General features: G+C 44.5%; 1 protein-coding gene across 1 annotated transcript in view; it reads right to left on the bottom strand.

Moving 5' to 3' along the window:
- The window catches only part of dscaml1 (DS cell adhesion molecule like 1), a 488,801-nt gene that overhangs the window by 97,144 nt on the left and 369,711 nt on the right, over nucleotides 1–21,946 (bottom strand). Inside the window, exons 15-17 of the mRNA XM_033049745.1 lie at nucleotides 18,337–18,504; nucleotides 9,401–9,471; nucleotides 4,958–5,198 (exon numbers count right to left, since the gene is read on the bottom strand). Of these exons, the coding sequence (XP_032905636.1) occupies nucleotides 4,958–5,198; nucleotides 9,401–9,471; nucleotides 18,337–18,504 (480 nt within the window). The remainder of the gene's footprint in view (nucleotides 1–4,957; nucleotides 5,199–9,400; nucleotides 9,472–18,336; nucleotides 18,505–21,946) is intronic.

Raw genomic sequence — 21,946 nt, 5'->3', positions numbered from 1 at the left:
TGTAAGCTGCCCAAGCGAAATATGCAGTGCAGTTCCTCCAATTTGTGTTGGGCCTTACTCTGACAGTGGAGGAGGCCCAGGACAGAAAGGTCAGTATAGGAATGGGAGGGGGATTTAAAGTGTTTAGCAACCAGGAAATCATGTAGGTTTAGGGGGACTGAGCGGAGGTGTTCAACGAAACGATTGCTGAACCTGCTCTTGGTCTCGCCGATATATAGAAGTCCACTCCTGGAACAGCTGATAGAGTAGATGAGGTTGGAGGAGGTGCAAATGAACCTCTGCCCCACCTGAAAGGACAGTCAGGGTCCTTGGGTGTAGTCGCGGGAGGAGGCATAGGGGCAGGTGTGGCATCTCCTGTGGTTGCAGGAGCAGGCACCTAGGGAGGGGGTGGTTTGGGTGGGAAGGGATGAGTTAACCAGGGAGTTGCAGAGGGAACGGTCTCTGCAGAGAGCGGAAAGGGATTGAGATGGGAAGATGTGACTAGTGGTGGGATCCTGTTGGAGGTGGAAATTTCGGAGGATTATGTGCCGTATGCGACGGCTGATGGGGCGAAAGGTGAGAACTAGGGGGACTCTGTCCCTGTTGCGGCTGGGGGGGATGGGGAGCAAGAGCGGAGCATAGGAGGGGGGGGGGGGCTAGTGAGGGCCTCACCTATGATGGAAGAGTGGAACCCCAGTTCCCTAAAGAATGAGGACATCTCAGATGTCCTGGTATGGAACACCTCATCTTGGGAGCAGATGTGGGTTAGACAGAGGGATTTCAGAGCAGGGGATAGAGCCTTTGCAGGAGACAGGGTGGGAAGAATACGCCGGCAGCAGGCGCAGTGGAACCGGGAGCACGCCTGGAGTCTCCTGCTGAAGAACGGGTACCAGAGAGGTTGAAGGATTCAGAAACAGCGGCAGACACTGGATAAAGGGCTAAGGGCCCGGGCTAGGAGGGGGACAACGGGTTTGCCAGACAAACTAGATGGAGGCAACATCTGCAATGGGCCTTAATACCAGCTGCAGCTGGGAGTTTGGAAATGGTGCCAAAACCTGTCGACTCTTACGTATGGACTCTGTGGGCTGTTTCTATGCATTCTGTACTTAATGGCGGAGTGTACTTATGTATGGCAATGGTCTTACTGATCTGAATCATCAAGTGTACCTTGGTACACACACCTGATAATAGAGAAACAATGAATAGGGACGGAGGGAAAATGGGAGAAGAGTGAAGAGAGAAAGAGTGAGAGGCAGTGAGGTGGGCCAGAGATGGGAATTGGAGGATAAGGGGTATGGGAGAAAAGGGGGAGAGCAGTGAGGTTGGAGGGGGGGAGAGGGACAACAGGATCGAGGGGGTCAGGTGTAGTTAGGGGGAGAGCAGGGGAATGGGACAAGAGTGGGGGAAGGGAAGCGGGGAAAATGGGGAGAGGGAGGGGGATGGAAGAGGAGGATCAACACATTAAGGGCGGCGCAGTGATAGAGTTGCTGCCTTACAGCACCAGAGACCTGGGTTTGATCCTGACTATGAATGCTACCTGTACGGAGTTTGTACGTTCTCCCCGTGACCATGTGGGGGGTTTTTTCCCGGGTGCTCTAGTTTCCTCCCACATTCCAAAAACGTACAGGTTTGTTGGTCGATTGACTTTGATTAAAATGTGGGTCGGATAGTGCTCGTGGACGTGGATCGCTGGCCAGCAAGGTGGGCCGAAGGGCCTGTTTCCATGCTGTACCTCTAAACTAAACTAAACTAAAGACACAAGTGACGATGCTAAAACTAGACAGATCTCGGAGTTATTGGTTGGCCTTTCAACGTACACCTACACGGAAAATCCCACTCAACTGGACCCGTGCCAACAGTATGTTGACTCTTTGCAAAATCAAACTACCAGCAAAGTCAGTCATTGAGCTGTAATTTATGTAACTCTGTCATGAGAATCCAGAACTCTTTCTTCTGCAGTTGCAAGTGTTAGTAGCAGAGCAATCTTCCTTCTCTTTATGCCTTAGAATAGTGTGACATCAATTATACCATGCTGAATTGTGCTGATAACAGGCTTAAGAGATAGTGTGCTTGCTGACGGTGTTAGGTGATTACAGGGTGCTACACTCATTAAAAACTGATCATTGAATTGTAAATCCAAGCTGACATCACTCTAATTAGACCGCAGATCCACTGTAATTTGGATTTTGAGATCCTATAAGTGCTGATTGGTATTTCTTTGTTACGAAACAATTATGATAAGGAAGAGGCAAATATCAGATGGGCCTCGCTATACTGCATCCGGCTGAGTCAAAATTATAGCTTATCGTAAATTGTCACCGATCACGGCAGAAGCCCGCCAGTGTTTACTCGATGGGAAGACACAAAATGCTGGAGTGACTCAGCGGGACAGGCAGCAACTCTGGAGAGAAGGAATGGGTGATGTTTCAGTCTGAACCCGAGACGTCACCCATTCCTTCCCTCCAGAGATGCTGCCTGTCCCGCTGAGTTACTCCAGCATTTTGTGTCTACCTTTGATTTAAACCAGCATCTGCAGTTCTTTCCTACACCCAGTGTTTACTCATCGCTACATTTCCTCTTCGAGACGTGAAGGGGGCCCTTCTCCAGAGGATGGCAATGCCCAGTTAATGTTCTTTCATTTGTGCAATGAATAGGTGAGACTCTCACATAAGAGCTCGGCAGCAGGGAAACAGGCCCTTCAGCCCATCTTGTCCATGTCGATCAAGTGGTCCATCCGAGTTAGTCCCTGTTCCTGGCCCATTATCCTCCAAATCTTTCCTATCCATGATCATGAACTAATGTCTCTTACATATAATTATCCTGCCTCTACAGTTAATCTGGCAACCCGTTCCATATACCCACCATCTTCAGTGTGCAAAGGTTACCTCTCTGGCCTCTTTTAAATCTTTCTCCTCTCATCTTAAACATATGCCCTCAGGTTTTAAACTCCCTTACCCTGGGGAAATAGACTGTGGCTATTTCACCTTATCTGTGCCACTCATTATTTTATATACCTCAATATGCTCTCCGTTTTGGGAATCATGAGCTCAACACAATCTAGGGCCTCTTTAGATCCAATCAGGCCATCCACTTGCCTGCTACCCCAAAGTTACTCATGAGTGATTATGTGGCAAGGCAGCAGCAGAGGGGATGGGAGTGTGGGCTGCCTGTTTACATGCAGACTCCGGCTGCAACCAATGGATCTACCACAGGGCAGCACAGTGGTGCAGTAGTAAAGTTCAGCCTCACAGCGTCATGGAACCCAGAAACAGGCCCTTCAGCCCAACTCGTCCATGCTAACCATGATGCCCATCAATGCCTGCATTTAATCCATATCCTTTAGATTCAATTATACTCTTTTGTTACATATACCTAGGCACAGTGAAATTCTGTTTTTGCATACCCACGTTTGATCCTGCTGTTGGTGTGGAGTTAGCATGTTCTCCCTATAACTGCATATGCGGGTTTTTTCCGGGTGTTCCGGTTTCCTCCGACTTTCCAAAGGCATGCAGGTTGGTAGGTTGATTGGGGACCCCTAAAGTGCCCCGAGTGTATAGGATGTCATGAATGGGATAATATGGACAATGTACAGATATACAGGTGATCGGTGGCGGAAGGCCCTGTTTCCATGCTGTATGCCTAAACTAAACTAACAGAGTCAATGTGAGGTAAAATGAAGCACAATCCCAGCATAGACACAAAAAGCTGGAGTAACTCAGCGGACAGGCATCATCTCTAGAGAGATGGAAAGGGTGACATTTCGAGTCGAGACCCTTCTTCAGCCTGTCCCGTTGAGTTACTCCAGCTTTTTGTGTCTTTCTTCGGTTTAAACCAACATCTGCAGTTCCTTCCTCCCATTATCCTAACATTTTTAATTCGAGAAGTAGAGCAGTAGGGCTCTCTCCTGTGCAAACGGTGATTACTTTAGATTTTAGACTTTGGAAATGCAACGTGTAGACAGGCCATTCGGTTCGCCGAATATTCGCTGACCAGTGATCACCCCACACAACAGTATTATCTTACACACGAAGGACAATTTACAATTTTACAGAAGCTAATTAAACCACGAACCTCTACGTCTTTGGAGTGTGGGAGAAAACCGGAGCACCCGGAGAAAACCCATGCAGTCACGGGGAGAACGGACAAACTCCATCCAGGCAGGATCAAACCCAGGTTTCCAACCCTGTAAGGCAGCATATCTGGATCCTGTTGAATTAATGCTGGGCATCCTGACACCAGAGTGATGTTTTACTCAGGGCTTTGCCTGACCTTGGAGCGCTGGACACAGATGCCTCAAAGCAAAGATAAGAAAGGTCTCGCCCTGAAACGTCACCCATTCCTTCTCTCCGGAGATGCTGCCTGAGTTACTCCAGCATTTTTGTCTATTTCCAATTCCAACCAATGGGTTGAACGGTGACCTTTTTCCATGGGTTGTAATTGTGGGCCCGTGACTGAGATCCTCAGTTGGGATCAAGATTCTCTCTGGGATCAACTCTACCCACATTAACCACAAGTGATCGATGTCCAGATCTCAGTGATAAATCCCACCCACAGTCATGGAGAGACACAGCATAGAAACAGGCCCTTCTGCCCACTGAGTCCATACTGACCATCACTCATCCATTTACACCAATCCTACATTTGTTCAATCTTTCATTCCTCCCACATTCTCATCAACTCCCCCTAGATTCCTCCACTCACCGACCCACTTGAGCCAATTTACAATGGCCAGTTAATCTACCAACCCGCATGTCTTTTGGATGTGTGAGAAATCTGGAGCACCTGGAGGAAACCCACGCGATCACAGGGAAACATGCAAGCTCCATGCAGTCAGCGCCTGAATTCTAGATTGAACCTGGGTCTCGAGCACTGTGAGGCAGCGGCTCTCCTCACTCTGGGCCTCTGGTGCTTGGCATCTCCCAACGAACACAAAAAGTATGAATGATAGCAGCCGCACAAAGACCATTTTGCATCTTACCATCCTCGAGCGTTGTCGCATTGATCTCGGAGGAACTTGGACCGGTGCCCGCCCGGTTGAATGCCTGCACGACCACCCCGTACTGAGCAAACTTCTTCAGGTTGTCCAGCGTGTATACCTCGTTGTACCCCGTGGCTTTCATCTCCACAATACTGTACTGCCCGTTGCTTCCAGGGCCATTTTCCCGGTAGCCGATCTGGTAGCCTCGGATCACTCCATTCTGAAGCTCCTGCCTGGGTGCCTGAAGATCAAAACACAAGGCTTTAGGTTGTGCAGTGTACTCCGAGGTCTCCATTATGAGACAGGGACGGTAGTCAGAGCCACAGCGTCATGGAACACAGAAACAGGCCCTTCAGCCCAACTTGTCCATACTAACCATGATGCCCATCAATGCTAATCCCATTTGCCTGCATTGAATCCATATCCTTTAAATTCAATGATTCAATTATTCAACGTTACTTTATTGTTACATATGCCTAGGTACAGTGAAAGTCTGGTTTTGCATACCATACAGAACGTACGCAAAGTGTCGCCACGTACCTGGCGCTGACAAAGATACTCATTAGTCCCGATAGTCCCTCTTTGATCTTACCCCCCCCCCCCCCCCCCCCACTGGTTCCATCTTTGTTCTAGGCGGCCTGACTGCCTCTTCCCGTAAATCCTTTCCTATACATGTATCTATCCAAATGTTTTTTTAAATGTAGTTATCACACCAGCCTCAACCACTTCCTCTGGCAGCTGGTTTCATACACATACTACCCTCTGTGCAAACAATTTGCGCCTCTGGACTCTTTTAAATCTTTCCCCTCTCACCTTAAACCTATACCCTCTAGTTTTAGACTCCTCTATCCTGGGAAAAAGATTGTAACCATCCACTTTGTCTATGCCCCTCACATTTTTATACAGCTCTATAAGGTCATCCTTCAACCTCCAGGGGAAACAGTCCCACCTATCCACCAGTCCATCTTCTCCCCATAACCCAGACCCTCCAGTCCCAGTAAAGGGCTTGTGAATCTATACTGCATTCTTACCAGCTGCTGTGATATTCTTCCCACAGCTGAGTAACTGGAACTTCACATAATGCTCCAAGAGTGGTCTCACCATCGACTTGCTCAGTTATAACGTGACACCCCAACTCGAGAATTCAGTTCTCTGACCAATGAGGCCAAGCATGTAAGATGCCTTCTTCACCATCTTGTCTACCTGTGTAGCTACTTTCAGAGATCTGTGTACCTGCGCCCCTAGCTCACTCTGTTCTGTCACTATCTCCTGGGACACACTGCACCATTTACTGTGCAAGTCCCACCTTGGTTTACCTTGCCAAAGTGCAACACCTACCATTCCTACGATTTAAATCCTATCTGCCATTTTTTGGCCTATTTCTCCATTTATTTAGTTCCTGTTGTAATCTTTGATAAACTTCTCTGTATGTGTGTGCGGCTGTGTGTTTGCGTGTACAGTGTGTGTTTTGTGTGTGTGTGTGTATTTCTGTGTGTGTACGTGTGTGCTTTTGTGTGTGTATACCTGTGTGAGTGAGCATGTTTTGTGCATTGTGTGTGCATATTTCTCTCTGTGTGTTTTGTGTGAGTTTATGTATTTCTCAACGTGTGTGTGTAAAAGAGGGGAATAATTTTATGCCCAGCAAGATCTTATTCAAAATCTCCCACTGAAAATTCCTGAAAACGAAAGCCATAAATCAGTGGTGACTGAGAAAAGATGAAGAATTGGGTCATGATTCTAAAGTTCCACTGTGTAGGGGCAGAATTAATCCTATAAAGATTGAGAGAACAGCAGGCAATGTGATCCGATATTCAATTTTCCAATGCTTAATAAATTATTTTCCATTTACCCACAAAAAATTGACACAAAACCTAAAAGAAACAATATCTTCTCACACAGAACAAATTGGGAAGTCAATCTAATTTATAATGATGCTTTGTTTTAATGTATTGAAAAGCTGAATGCTACAGGCAACAGTTTTGGATGATAAATTCTTCTGTCCATGTTCATAATAGAAACTTACTATGTGAAACTGTCATACGGCAGTTAGATTCTCTTGCTATTATAGATTAGGCCCACACCTTTCCTGGTCAGTGGAGTACCTGTATCATTTAGATGAAATCAAGAGGGGATCTGCGTGAAGCTAGTTTGCGTACTTTATGAAATCAGTTTAGTTTAGTTTAATTTAGAGATAATTTAGGAACAGGCCCTTCGGCCCACCGATTCCACACCGACCAGTGATCCCTGTTCATTAGCACTATCCTACAATGTTTACTGAAGCCAATTAGCCTACAAATGTGGGAGGAAATGTTGAAGCATGCGGTCATGGGGAGAACATACAAACTCCGTAGAGACAAGCACGTGTGGTCAGGATTGAACCCGGGTCTCTGGCGTTGTTAGGCACTAACCGCTGCACCACCATGCCGCCAGTTGAAGAGATTTTTTTCCTTTGCTATTTAAATCACTGATTTTTTTTTTCTCTTCTCTTTTTTCCACTCTATTCCCTTCTACCTTTTCTTCGGGCTTTCTTTACTATCTCACAAACTAACACTATCATCACTACTTATGATACTCTTTTCTTCTCTATCTTGGCTTGTCTCATTTTCTGTTCTATTCTGTTAAATTTGAAACAAGAAGTTGTACATGAACTGTAATATCTCATTATGTATTAGGTACTTATGTACTACATTATTGCACTTACTTCTAATAAAAAATATTAAAAAAAAAAAAAATCACAGAACCTCCTCGTGGACTCAATTGTCCAGTGGAATATAGGTAAATATTTTCTGAACTGAGATGCTTTTCTTGAATGATCCATAGCCTCATAAGGAAGTTATATGTCCTCTGTGTCCATTGGAATTCTATTAACAGTATTTATTTTAGTTCAACTTTAAATTAACTGGTACATATTATTCAGCAGGCACTCTCAAATAGCTATGGTTCCACACTCCTCTATTGATTTTCCTTTATTTATATGATCAAAATCTTACTAAAACACGCTTTGAGTTAATTATTCAGAGTTCTAAGGATTTCCTTTTATTGCCTCATTCTTTTTGGGAACAGCAATTTGCTTTGTCATTCCTGCTTGTATTTCTTTCTTGCTCCGGTTACTTCCCCAACTTCCCCTGGCGTCCAAGACCAACCATTGAAATGACTGACACGCTTCAGGCAAGGACTGTCTGGTTTTGTTCCCCACTGTATGCTGCCATCTCACTTTGGGCAAGAGTACATCAGTATTGATGAGCCAAGAATGTGGAAGCTCAGCGATTTGTCAACAGAGACTTGGTGGACGTCTCACTCCCGACTGAACCAAAGACTGAAGTCCTGCAGTTCATAAAGTCATGAAAGGTTACGGCCTTGAAAACTGGTCTTTTGGCTCATTATGCTCATTAACTCTATCCCCACCAAATAGAACAGATAAGGAGATTTTTTGGGGAGAAATGGGCTGAAACCTTGTAACTCCAAGCACCAAAAGGAGATTTTGAGGACCATTTCCAGTTCTTGGTCTGCAACCTTAATGGTTATCAAAGTTCCATTTCTCTTCCAGAGATCTTCTTCATGTTCTGGTGATTTCTGCCCGGCAGTGACAATAACACCAAAGCTTTCCTCCCTAATCTTCCCCAGTTCACTTAAATCCATTAGTAATTGATCACTCTAACAAAGAAAATAGGTCCTTCCTGTTACCCTGCAAAGATTTTCAAAATGTTATGCATCTCAATTAACTATCCTCTACTCTAAGGTAGACAAAAGTGCTGGAGAAACTCAGCGGGGGAGGCAGCATCTATGGAGCGAAGGAAATAGGCAATGTTTCGGGCCGAAACGCTGAAGAATAACGCCAAGAATAACATTACTGATGCTGGCCCTTCGGCCCAACTTGCCCATGCTGACCAGAATACCTAATCTACGCTAGTCCCACCTGACTACATTTGGCCCATATCCCTCTAAACCTATCCTATCCATGTACCTGTCCAAATGTTTTTTAAATGTTGTGATGGTACCTGCCACAACTATGTCCTCCGGCAGCACGTTCCATAAACCTACTACCCCTTGTGTAAACAAAGTTGCCCCTCAGGTTCATATTAAATCTTTCTCCCCTCTCCTTAAACCTATGTCCTCTGGTCTTTGATTCCTCTACTCTGGGTAAAAGTCTGTGCATTTACCCAATCTATTCCCCCCGTTAGAGGACGTGTGATTGTAAGGAACGTTGATGCTTTCCCAGCTTTGACAGGATTTGAAACCACTGTTGGGGAAGTGCTCGGCCTTGGCACTGATGCTTCACCTCACCGTGGACCTGCCTCAAATTCCGTTTCTGGGTGACCCAGACTCGCACCAGGGGAACACAAAAGAGGCAGGAAAGCATAGGAACTCGTGCTTACGTAGATGGAGAGAAATGGGCTGAAACCTTGTAGCCAAGCACCAGCAATAGGTCGAGAATAAATTTACCTTCCAGGTCACTCTAATGCTCTGAGATGTGATGGGCTCCAATATGACTTCCATGGGCGGGCCATCTGGAGCTGAAAGAGAGGAAATGCAGATCCAATGTTAGATATATACGGATTGGACAGTTCCATAGGCTCACTTGCCACCACTTCTTAAGCCAAAATAATTACTTGATTTTTTTCCATGGTAGATACTTCCATGTTTACAACTCACTGGAAAAATCATGTTGTTTATTAAATACAGGAGACGCACGAAGTGTACATGAGTCAAGAACAACAGCAGCAGTGCCTCCACCTGGGAAACCAGAGGAAGTGGGTTCAAGTCCCAGCCAGGGTTTGCACTTCAATGTGGTACTCAAGGGACACTGCACTGTTGGAGATGCCGGGTTTCAAATGAGATGTGAAACCAAGGTGCCATCTATTTGCTCAGACGAATGGTGAAGAACAAGGCTGTTTGTGGACATGCATTGTGTTCTCCTGGTGTACTCATTCCTTAACCTGCACCCATCGGTCACACAGCAGTAGAGTTGCTACCTTACAGTGCTTACAGCACCAGATATCCGGGTTCGATCCCGACTATGGTGTTGTCTGTACGGAGTTTGTATGTTCTACCCGCAATCGCATGGGTTTTCTCCGAGATCTTCAGTTTCCTCCCATACTCCAAAGATGTACAGGTTTGTAAGTTAATTGTCTTAGCAGAAAGGTAAATTGTCCCTAGTGTGTGTAGGATAGTGTTAATGTGCGGGGATTGCTGGTCAGTGCGGACTCGGTGGGCTGAAGGGCCTGTTTCTGCGCTGTATCTCTAAACTAAACTAACTAAACAAAACCCACAAAACCAAATGCTAGGTTATTTCCCGCAACCTGGCGATTGAATTTGCTTGTGTTAGGAGAGAGACTGAGTTTCAGTAGGTATGTTGCAAAGCCTACCTGAAGCGTCACTGAAAATCTGTCGCTGCGGGTGTGCGCGATTTTGGCGCCGTTTAGAGGGGGGCGGGTTTAAAACGCGATTTTCTCTAAGCTGTTCCAATCGAAAATGTTCAGCCTAGTTAATTATTAACGAAAAATCGCTGAAAGACCCCGTCGCAAAAGCTATTATTAGGTTTAAAGGCCTTGAATAATAGTTATAGTAGTTTAAAAATCAATCTCTAAACCCGCGACCGCCAGCAACCGCAGGGTCTCATAAAGCAAACCACAGAAGGTAGGTTGTATATTTTTACATTAAAAAGGGCTTCTAAAGATCCCTTTATACAAAGTTTAATATTGCGAGTAGCTCATTTTGGGCCCATTATATCCCGCAGTATTTTTCTCGGCATTTGGGGGCACAAATCTACCGCAATGTGAACGTTCTAAACCAGCGCGTTCCACGGGGACCCACTGGAAAGCTGATTTAAATGGACATTTATTTACAGCAATTAAACACTAAATTCCTTCCATTTGGCCTATAAATTAATGTAAATGAGATTTAAAAATCATGTTTTATTGTGAATTATTTGTGAATATTATTTGGACATTTAGGCGATTTAAAAATGTTAATCATTTATTAAGAAATGGATAGTTGTTTAGATCTAGAAATTGAAGTCTGAAATTAGCTACAATTAGGTAACTAACTAATTATATGCTTTAATTTCAGGTCATCCAAGTAAGATTATTTTATATTTGTTTCAGAATGCTTCAATCTATGATAACTGAAAATTTCATTCAGTTCTCTTAATTTTTAAGAAAGTTATGGGCTTTTGACTGTTCACGATCACAGCTTTTTTGTTATGTCCATAGAAAATCAATAGGGAACAAGATGCTCATTTCCCAGTATGAAAATGGCCATAACTTTTTAAATACTTGAGATATGAAAGTGAATTAGGTGTCAAATTAAACTTATTTGTATGCTTTATCTGATGGGATAAATTACAGACTTGATTTTTAAAATCTCAAAATTTTGTAACATTGCTAGTTTCAGGAGTGCACGAACGGTTGTGAAATCCCCTGAGATACCCTGACAATATGAAATGTTCCTTAGATATGAAAGCCCTTTGCTTCTTAGTCTCAAACACAGCTCTAGAGTCATATGGATAAAAATAAATCCAAATGGTATAAATCCACTGGTATTTGCCACTATTTTGTTCCCAAATTTTAATTATGGTGAATAAATGTTCTTTTTTTTGTTGCATATCTCAACTATTGTCTTAGCTAAAAAGAAGATTGTATAATAAGAGTAGAAATGTCATATACTAGAGGCATAGCTATAAGATCAGAGGAAGAGAGTTTAAAGGAGATGTGTGATGCAGGTTATTTTATACACAGAGAATGGTTTAGATTAGACATACAGCACGGAAACTGGCCCTTCGGCCCACTGCGTCCGCGCCGACCAGCGATCCCCGCACATTAATGGTGGGTTCCTGAAATGCGCTGTCACGGTGTGGTGGTGAAAGCAAATAGTGGTGTTTAAGAGACATTTAGATAGACACATGAATATGTAGGGCAAGAGGGATATGGATCATGAGCAAGCATATGAAATTTATTTTGGTATCATGTTCAGCATAGACATTGTGGGCCAAAGGGCCTGCTTACTTGTTTAGTTTAGTTTTTTTTAGCTTAGAGATACAGCATGGAAACAGGCCCTACTGCGTTCGCACCAACCAGCTATCCCCGCACACTAACACCATCCAACACACACTGGGGACCATTTACATTTATACCAAGCCAATTAACCTACAGTACGTCTTTGGAGTGTGGGAGGAAACCGAAGATCTTGGAGAAAACCCACGCAGGTCATGGGGAGGATGTACAAACTCTGTACAGACAAGAGCTCGTGGACAGGATCGAACCAGTGTCTCTGGCGCTGTCAGGCAGTAGCTCTACCGCTTACCCTACTGTGCTGCCCTGTGGTGTACGTTTCTATGTCCTATGTTCTTTGATGTTGCCCAGGTACACATGTTAATGAAGAACCTGTCTGAGGGTCGATAACCAGAGGGGCATCTACATCCACAGAACCAGTCCAAAGAAAGTAAGCCTCTTTGATAGAGTAGTCGGGGGAGAGTTAACAAAACTAAAGTGATTTAAAAGCATTCGAATAATATAGTTAAACATATTGAAAATGATTACCTTAATTTTATAGAACAATACAAAGACAATTAGGGCGTTGAAACTATGTGAATAAAGGACAAAATACATGCTTTTTCATAGCTTGGACCCTGTCATTTGCCCAGGAGATCCAATTAATACAGTCATTCAGTTGCTCCATATTTTAGTGAAAGGAACGTTACGGGTTATTTACAGTTTAGCGCTTACTGCCTTCGAGTGCTCACTTGGGGGACTTCTGTATCAAACAACAAAGGTTCCCCGAGCAACCAAACTGTTGCCAATCAACAGAAGTGCCAAACAACCAATTGACGAAACCGCTTGTGACCATCAAAACACAAACAAAGAATCAAGGCTCCACAAGGTCACACGCAGCTGTATAACGCACATGGGCAAGTAATGGCTTGACCAATTTGATCACCCTCTTATCCCAGGTTACGGTGTGAAACCTACGCCAGGACCGGAATATTGTTGCACTGTCAATTAAAACTCCAGTGGCAATGTTCCCAATTACGAGTTTCAAAAGATATTCGGACAGATATATGGACAGGAAGAGTTTAAAGGGATATGGGCCAAATACAGGCAAATGGGACTAGCGCAGAATGGCAATTTGGTCTGCATGGATGGTTAGCCGAAGGGCCTGTTTCATGCTGTATAGCTCTATACCTCTCATTAACAATCATCTCTGCAGCTTTACCACAGATGAGACACTGTATTTGGCAGCAGTGAATGGACTTTTGCCTTTGGGTCAAGTAATTCTGGGCTCCAGCAAATTCAGCATGAAGGTCTGGGCTAACACCTGGGACGGGCAGTGCGTGTGCTGTAATGCCAGAGGTGCCATCTTGGGACTACCTCAGGGGTGAAGGTGGCCAGAATTTCTTATTGGTAAGGCTGGAGATTTAGCATTGTCAACTTGAACCATTGGTTTTGATTGTGTTAGCCATTTTCTTACTGATACGCATTGCACCATCTTATTCTGACTTCCTTTCACCCGAAGAAGGTTTGAAGAAGAGTCGCGACCCAAAACAGCATCTATCCATGTCCTCCAGAGATGCTGCCTGACCTGCTGAGTTACACCAGCACTTTGTGTTATTTTCTTTCGCTTTCATCTCTGCATTACTTCACAGAAGAACAGCTAAATGATCCCCAGTGACCCAGCTGGTAATAATCCATCAAGCAACATTACTAACAAATAGATGATCTGGTTATTATTCTTCAGCTTCTGGTCAGAACTTACTGCACCCAAATTGGCTGATATATTTACTACATTCCAACTGTGACTGCACTGCAGGAATACTTCAATGGCTGCAGAGAGCTTTGGTGCTAAGAAAAAGCCCTGTCCTTCTCACTCACTGATCATTCCACTTCATTCTCAGTCCCATTTTCTAGCTTACTCCAAAACCTTTTATTCAAAATATTTATTTCTTCTTCAATGCTTTATAGTCATGAAGTGTTTTTGAAATAACAAACAGAAACACAGGAAACATGTAACAGGTCAGTCAGCATCTGTGGATACTATTGCTTATTTGTTATTTACCTGTGTGATATTACATTTATGGGCCAGTTAAGGTGCAGCTAGTCAGAATTTCATATTCTATTGCTAGTATATATGACAATTAAGATCCTTGATTCTTGACTCAATCATCTTTCCTCCTGTGAAATGGAATTTAATCCATTTGAGTGGAATACTAGTCCAAGTGGGACCCGTTGGTTCCTGTCCCCTCAGCACGCATTTGCGGGGGGAAGGGGGGGGGGGGGGGTGGCCTGCGGCGCCAAACACACACACACACACACTAACCCCTCCCCATTGATATTATATTAATATTATTCATTCGCTCCTTTTCCCCCATCCCCTGCCCTATCCACTCACGCATAGCCCCCAACTGCGCAGGCGCAGCTGGAGAGGGAGGGGGATAGAGAGGGAGGGGGAGTGGGTAGTGAGGGAGAGGGTGAGGGGGGGTAGAGATTCTGCAAAATTATTAGCTCAAGCCTGGATCCTACCTCTGTCACATACATCCTGAAGGTTCAAATCTAAAACCAAGGCGGCATGGTGACGTAGGGGGTAGAGCTACTGCCTTACAACACCAGAGACCCGGGTTTGATCCTGACTATGGGTGCTTGTCTGTACGGAGTCTGTCCGACGCCGGGGCAAGACCACCCGGTGAGAACGGCCAGGGACATCGGGCCTCCGTAGAGGCAATTGCGGTGGCCTCAATAGGCCTGACTTTGGGGTGAACATGGGGTGGGGACTGGACATTGTGCCTTCCTCCACAGTGCTATCTACTGTGGGGGGATGATTTTTTTTGTCTAACTGTAGTCTTGTAGGTCTGTGTCCAAGATGGCTGCCGTGAAGGGAGAGTGGACGCTGGCACGAATTGGTTGCCGCTGCTCTCTCTTCACACTGTGTTTTTGATTTTCTGTTTTTGGATTGAATTCTGTTTTTAATTTGTGTCGCTGTGATGTCTTTATTATTTGTTATATTCCGATTATATGTTATTCCGATTAAATGTCTATTATTGTTATGTCTGTATTCTTTCTTTATGTGCTGCACGGAGAGGACGCTGGCGCTGTTTGTTCGCCGCTTCTCCGTTTGCTATTGTCTGTTACTATTGTAAAGCGACTTTGAGTCTTAGAAAAGCGCTATAAAAATAAAATTTATTATTATTATTATTATTAAAACCAAGGCGGCATGGTGACGTAGGGGGTAGAGCTACTGCCTTACAACACCAGAGACCCGGGTTTGATCCTGACTATGGGTGCTTGTCTGTACGGAGTTTGTACATTCTCCCTGTGACCTGCAGAGGTTTTCTCCGAGACCCAAAGATGTTCAGGTTTGCAGGTTAATTGCTTGGTATAAATGTAAAATTGTCTCTCGTATGTGTAGGGTAGTGTTAATGTGCAGGAATCGCTGGTCGGTGCGGACTCTGTGGGCCAAAAAGCCTGTTTACGTGCTTAATCTCTGAACTAAACTAAACTAAAAGTGGAATATATGTGTCATGGCCCACAGATTCTGCTACACTATTTGCTCTAGCCTATATCCTATCTCTGTCACATGCATCCTGAAAGTTAAACCATCAAGGAGTATATTATAGTTGATATGACTTTCAATTCAAAATGGTCATTCCTATCACCTAGGATGGTGGATTTAAGACAGTGGTTTACTAAGTCAAACACAAGGAACTGGTTTACAAGGAATAAGAAACTGGTTTACAGAGAAAGGCACAAAGCATTGGAGTAACCCAGCGGGTCAGGCAGCATCACTGGACAACATGGATAGGTGACATTTCAGGTCGGGTCTCAAGACGTCACCTATCCATGTTTACCAGAGATGCTGCCTGGCCCGCTATATTGCTCTCGCGCTTTTGTTTGGTTTAATAAATCAATACACTTTGGAAAGACGAAGGTAGACAAAAGTGCTGGAGAAACTCAGCGGGTGCGGCAGCATCTATGGAGCGAAGGAAATGGGCAACGTTTCGGGCCGAAACCCTTGGAACCTTGATTTGGTGATGTTGAGTCTGATCCTCACTGAATTTGTGATCACACTATATCAAAGATAATCAGCATATAACATTAATGATGGCAGAGGGATTGTTTATAACGCAGTAGCCCACAGAACTCCACAAGAATGTAACTTGTTGAGACAAATAGTCCCAGAAGTATTTTCAGCACCAAGGAAAGCTCCCTGCTGCCGTGCTGGTCCCAGCGGCTCCCTGCATCAAACGTACTTACAGCAGACTGAACAAAGTCTAGACTAGATTTTGAGTAAAAATGTGAGGGAGGACTTAAACGAGTAAATGGGAGAGTGATAGATTGTGGCTGAGAATCACCAGAGATGAAACAAAACTTCAGACTGTCTTCATGTTTCTATCTGAAGCTGCAATCATGTCGTATCAGGATTAAGCACCATGTAGCATTAATTAGGCCGGTGAGATCACTGAAACTAGCCCTTCTCACACTCAGAGGCTCAGAGAGGGCAATCAAATTACCTTTCATGATCGAGTCGTAAGAGTTGTGATCAGATGACTGTGCTCTGATTGCTCTAAACAGTTCCTGATTGCAAAAGAGTAAAAAATGAAACCCCCACAGTGGCTTCCCAATGTTTCATTAAGTGAACATACCGTCTAATAAACAAAGGTCAAGCACTGTCTTCTGACAGGGTTGCTCAAGTCAACTAACAGAATGAAGCTTGGTCTGTTTTCCCAAAGATAAAGAAAGAGAAAACTAGCCAGGGTGCACAACCCCTGCGTGCATGGACAGATGTTAGGTGGAAACAAAAGTAGGTGCTTCCTACTGTCACTTATCCCTTATCATGTATCTATACACTGTATCATCGTTGAAAACATTAGCGACGCAGTGGTGCTGGTTTCACCCAGGAATGTTCCTTACAATGCTATGTATGACAGTGATCGCAACTTCTACTGAAGTGTGGATGGCCATTGGCTCGCTAGAAGCTCATCCGCCCTCTGACACGTCTTGTTTTTGGTCCTGCTGGGGGTCCACACCCCCCTCCTCACCTGGCAAACCAGGTGGGGGAGACGGTTTGGTCGCTGACTATCTGACCATGGAGCAGGTAGCACGGGATTACATGGTACCCGTGACGGGGGGGATCTCCCCCCGACCTGACCTAAAATACACTGTAAATGGTTCGTTTGTAAACATGTTTTGGTTTTCTGCTGACTCGTTAGCACACGACAAAAGCTTTTCACTGTACCTCGGTAGACGTGACAAGTAGACTAAACTGAGCTGATAAACAGGCTTGGACACTCTCAGTGGAAGCTCTCTCAGGTAAATAGATGCCTGGAATAGATCTGACGTAAATAGATATCATTCTCAGGTAAATAGATGCCTGGAATTCTCGGCAGGCTACAGAGAAATCATCATCAGAAGAGCGGGAATTGTTAATGGAAAATCTATGCTGGAAATATTAGAACTAATCTAACTACCAGAAGGTAAAAATGAGTGGCAGAGAACTCGTATGCGATGCTACATTCAGTGCATCCATCATGTTGAAAAATGACATGAGCTTCTGCAATCTAATTTTTTTGGAATGCCTTTCAGGAATCGTGGAGAGTTGGCTGCAATATCTGCCTGACCAAAGGATTTCACATTAACAAGGGATTGTTCATGTGATATCTTTTGGCTTGACAGATTGATCCACTAATTTCCTCGGTGATCAAAAAGAATGGCTTAGAGCAAAATGCTGGCACCATCAAGGAAACAGGAATGACCAGAGATGTTGAACTTTGTGGATTAATCTTCCCAAGCAGACAAAAGGCTTGGCATTGGAGTAGTTTAATATTTCAAGTTAACAACTTGCCTTCCCGTTACATCAGGGAAATGGATAAATTGATAACTACGGACAATTTTCAATTTTACCGAAGGCAATTAATCTACAAACCTGTATGTCGTTGGAGTGTGGGAGTAAACCGGAGCACCCGGAGAAATCCCATGCAGGTCATGGGGAGAACGTACAAACTCTGCACAGACAGCACCTTGTGTTCTGGAATGAACTCGGCTATCTGGCGCTGTAAGGCAGCAACTCTACCGCTGCGCCACTGTGTCTCCCAATCTAGAGCAACCTTTGCTCTACTGATTGCAAACTTGTATGCTCTCCTCCCCTCTCATTCCTTCATTTCGGGCACCATTTCAGTACCAAAACACTAATTTATTTCAAAGCCTTTGTTACTTGTCCTTAAGTATGCTGCCCAGATTCGAACACATTCTGTGTTAAATAATGATTTAGTATAACTTCCCACATTAATCACATTCTTGAAGCAAACTGAATCGGGCCGCAAGGGCAATTTTTAGTTTGGACAATTCAGCACCAGCGATCGATGGTTGGCCCGCACTGCTCTGACTTGGTACCTGCTTCCTCTGTGCTGACAGTTAATTCTTTGCTTGAGTCACTTCTGCCGATCTTGTTGAATGAGTAGATCCGTATACTGTAGACGGAAGCTGGGTGCAGATCCACAATGTTGGCCTGGTTTATGGTTGGGTTGATGTTCCGTGTACTCTGCTTTAAGTTCCACGAGTCTGTTGGGAGGGAAAGAAACAATTGTTTTGTAAATGGGATCTGAGATAATGAAGTTGAACCCAGGGGGGTAAAGTGGGAAAATCACTGAGGTAAGAATTGGTGCTCGCAGCTCAGATGTAAATGGCACCTTCAGCTTTAAGGCTCATTTCTCAATGCTCTAACCTTGCTTAGTTTAGTCTAGTTTAGTTTGGAGATAGAGCAAGGAGACAGGACCTTTGGCTCACCAAGTCAGCGCCGACCAGAATCACCCATACACAAGTTCTATCCCACACAATAGGGACAATTTTACAGAAGCCAATTAACATACAAACCTGCACCTTTTTCTGGAATGTGGGTGGAAACTGGAGCACCTGGAGAAAAACCACGCAGTCACAGGGAGAACATACAAACTCCATACAGACAGCACCCGTAGTCAAGATCAAACTCAGTCTCTGGCACTGTAAAGGGCCTGTCCCACGAGCATGCGACTGCATGCGGCAAGCGCGACCAAACCGTAAGCGGGGACCGCGCGGAGGTCGAGTGATCCCTTACGAGTTGACGTGAAGTTTGAGCGAAGGCGTACGCTGTCAAGACGCTGCGTACGGCGTCGAGACGCTGCGCACGCCCGTCGAGACGGTGCGTACGGCCTCAACGCGGGTGCAGGCCGGCAGGCCATTGCCGCGCTGAATTTTTGGACAGTGTCAGTTTTTCGGAGCCCCGCGCGATGTCGGGACCAGCTCCGCACAACTCCATACGGCTCCGGCGATCGAAGTGGGACCGGCCCCGCGAGGCCGTATGGCTCAAGCGACCACATTAGGTTGCGCTTGCCGAATGCAGTTGCATGCTCGTGGGACAGGCCCTTAAGGCAGCAACTCTTCCAATGCGCCACTGTACCGCCCCTACTTTGCTTTCCGGCATTACAATCGTAACGGCCCTTTGAGACCCTTTAATTGGTTATAAAGTAATTTGGGATTTCCAGAGGTTATGAAAGGTGTAATAAAGCTGTAAGTATTTCCTTTAAATAAAAATGTCCTCTGTGCCTGAACGTGCAATCGGCAGAAAGTCTCTTTGCTCCCAGTCTGGGTATTAACCACTCCCATTTCAGTAACATCTTAATATAATGATGCTTCAATCAAATCATGAGATAATTCAATCTTTTAAGCACGATGTTTCCAGTCTGTCATTTCATTAATGTTACTTAATTCTAATAATTCAATCTTTGAATAAGTGAAAAGTGGGATTGAGTTGTGTAGGAAGGAACTGCAGATGCTGGTTTAAACTGAAGGTAGACAAAAAATGCTGGAGTAACTCAGCGGAACAGGCAGCATCTCTGGAGAGAAGGAGTGGGTGACGTTTCGGGTGTGACTGAAGAAGGGTCTCGACTCGAAATGTCACCCATTCCTTGTCTCCAGTGATGCTGTCTGTCCTGCTGAGTTACTCCAGCAATTTGTGTTTATCTTTAGTGGGATTGAGTTAATACATCAGATTTTAAGGGTTGCACATAAATTCATAACTTCTCTGTCCAGAATTGGGCCATCCGGTCCACCAAGTCTACTCCGCCATTCAATCATGGCTGATCTATCTTTCCCTCTCAATCTTAATCTCCTGCTTTCCCCTCGTAACCCCTGGCACCCTTACTAATCAAGAATCTGCCTTAAAATATCCATTGACGGCCTCCACAGCCGTCTGTGGCAATGAATTCCGCAGATTCACCACCCTCTAAATAAAGAAATTCCTTCTCATCTTTCTAGAGGTACGTCCTTTTATTCTGAGCCTATGGCCTCTGTTCTTAGACTGTCCCACTTGTGGAAACATCCTCTCGTAACATCACATAACAAATATGTAGCGCAAAGTCTCATTACTGAGGAAAAGTACAGCCTCTGCATTCCATTCCACATTGGAAAGAACAGTTTCAAGCCAAAGGTACACAGAAATGCTGGAGAAACTCAGCGGGTGCAGTAGCATCTGTGGAGCGAAGGAAATAGGCAAAGTTTCGGGCCGAAACGTTGCCTATTTCCTTCGCTCCACAGATGCTGCTGCACCCGCTGAGTTTCTCCAGCATTTTTGTGTACCTTCGATGTTCCAGCATCTGCAGTTCCTTCTTAAACAAGTTTCAAGCCAAAGCTTAGTTTCGTTTATTTTAGAGATACAGCACGGAAACAGGCCCTTCGGCCCACCAAATCTATGCCGATCATTATCCCCGCACACTAACACTATCCTACTCACACTAGGGACAATTTCCAATTTTTACCAAAGCCAATTAACCTACAAACCTGGATGTCTTGGAGTGTTGGAGGAAACCGGAGCACCCAGAGAAAACCCACGCGGGCCACGGGGAGAATTAACAAACTCCGCACAGACAACACCTGTAGTCAGGACCGAACCCGGGTCTCTGGTGTTGTAAGGCAGCAACTCTACCGCTGTCCCACTGTGGCGCCCAAAGTTACGGTAAATCTGACAAAACGACTTTATCGAAAAGAATGATGTGAGCAAACTTGCATTTCATCAATGAAAATATCTATGGAAACCAATTATGATCAATTCCAACAGATGCTGTTTATAGGCAATAGCGATATCTGGTCAAATATCTCCCTTACATTGATTTATTTCTACTGATAAACATGATAGAAATGTATTACATGTATGCATGGATTAGCTAAAAAAAGTGTCAGATTAGAATTGATTATACAGAAGTATGATGAATGAAACGCCCAACAATCTTATCAAACTCTGATAGAATACATTGTGTATAATTAATGTCTGCAGCCCTTGTACAATATTAATTTACAAAATTTAATCATATTTTAATCTCTCCTGGTATGGCAGCAACAGGATTTAGTTTTCTTGCAATGAATTTAAATTGTCAATTAGATGCCTTGAATAACTACTGCAGACCCCTTAATAATGTCATGGGAACTGTGCAGAAATTGGATTTTAAACTCAGCACAAAGGTGGCATTTAAAGAGCCGCCAATGTTTTCAGAGCGTAATAATCAATAAGCTTCAGTAGATGGGCACTTTTTCATGGTTGACCAGGCAGGAATGAAATCCTAATGGCGAACCACAAGGTATCTGAACATTAGTAGCAACCTGCATTAACGTAGAATATTAACACTATTCAATAGTTTTGTTTAGTTTAATAATAATAATAATGGATGGGATTTATATAGCGCCTTTCTAATACTCAAGGCGCTTTACATCGCATTATTCATTCACTCCTCAGTCACACTCGGTGGTGGTAAGCTACTTCTGTAGCCACAGCTGCCCTGGGGCAGACTGACGGAAGCGTGGCTGCCATTCTGCGCCTACGGCCCCTCCGACCACCACCAATCACTCACACACATTCACACACATTCACACACAGGCAAAGGTGGGTGAAGTGTCTTGCCCAAGGACACAACGACAGTATGCACTCCAAGCGGGATTCGAACCGGCTACCTTCCGGTCGCCAGCCGAACACTTA

The sequence above is a fragment of the Amblyraja radiata genome, chromosome 33, assembly GCF_010909765.2.
Source record: "Amblyraja radiata isolate CabotCenter1 chromosome 33, sAmbRad1.1.pri, whole genome shotgun sequence".
NCBI classification, from domain to species: Eukaryota; Metazoa; Chordata; class Chondrichthyes; order Rajiformes; family Rajidae; genus Amblyraja; species Amblyraja radiata.
Note: the sequence above shows the minus strand (reverse complement) of the source record. Positions and strands in the feature narration are given on the sequence as shown.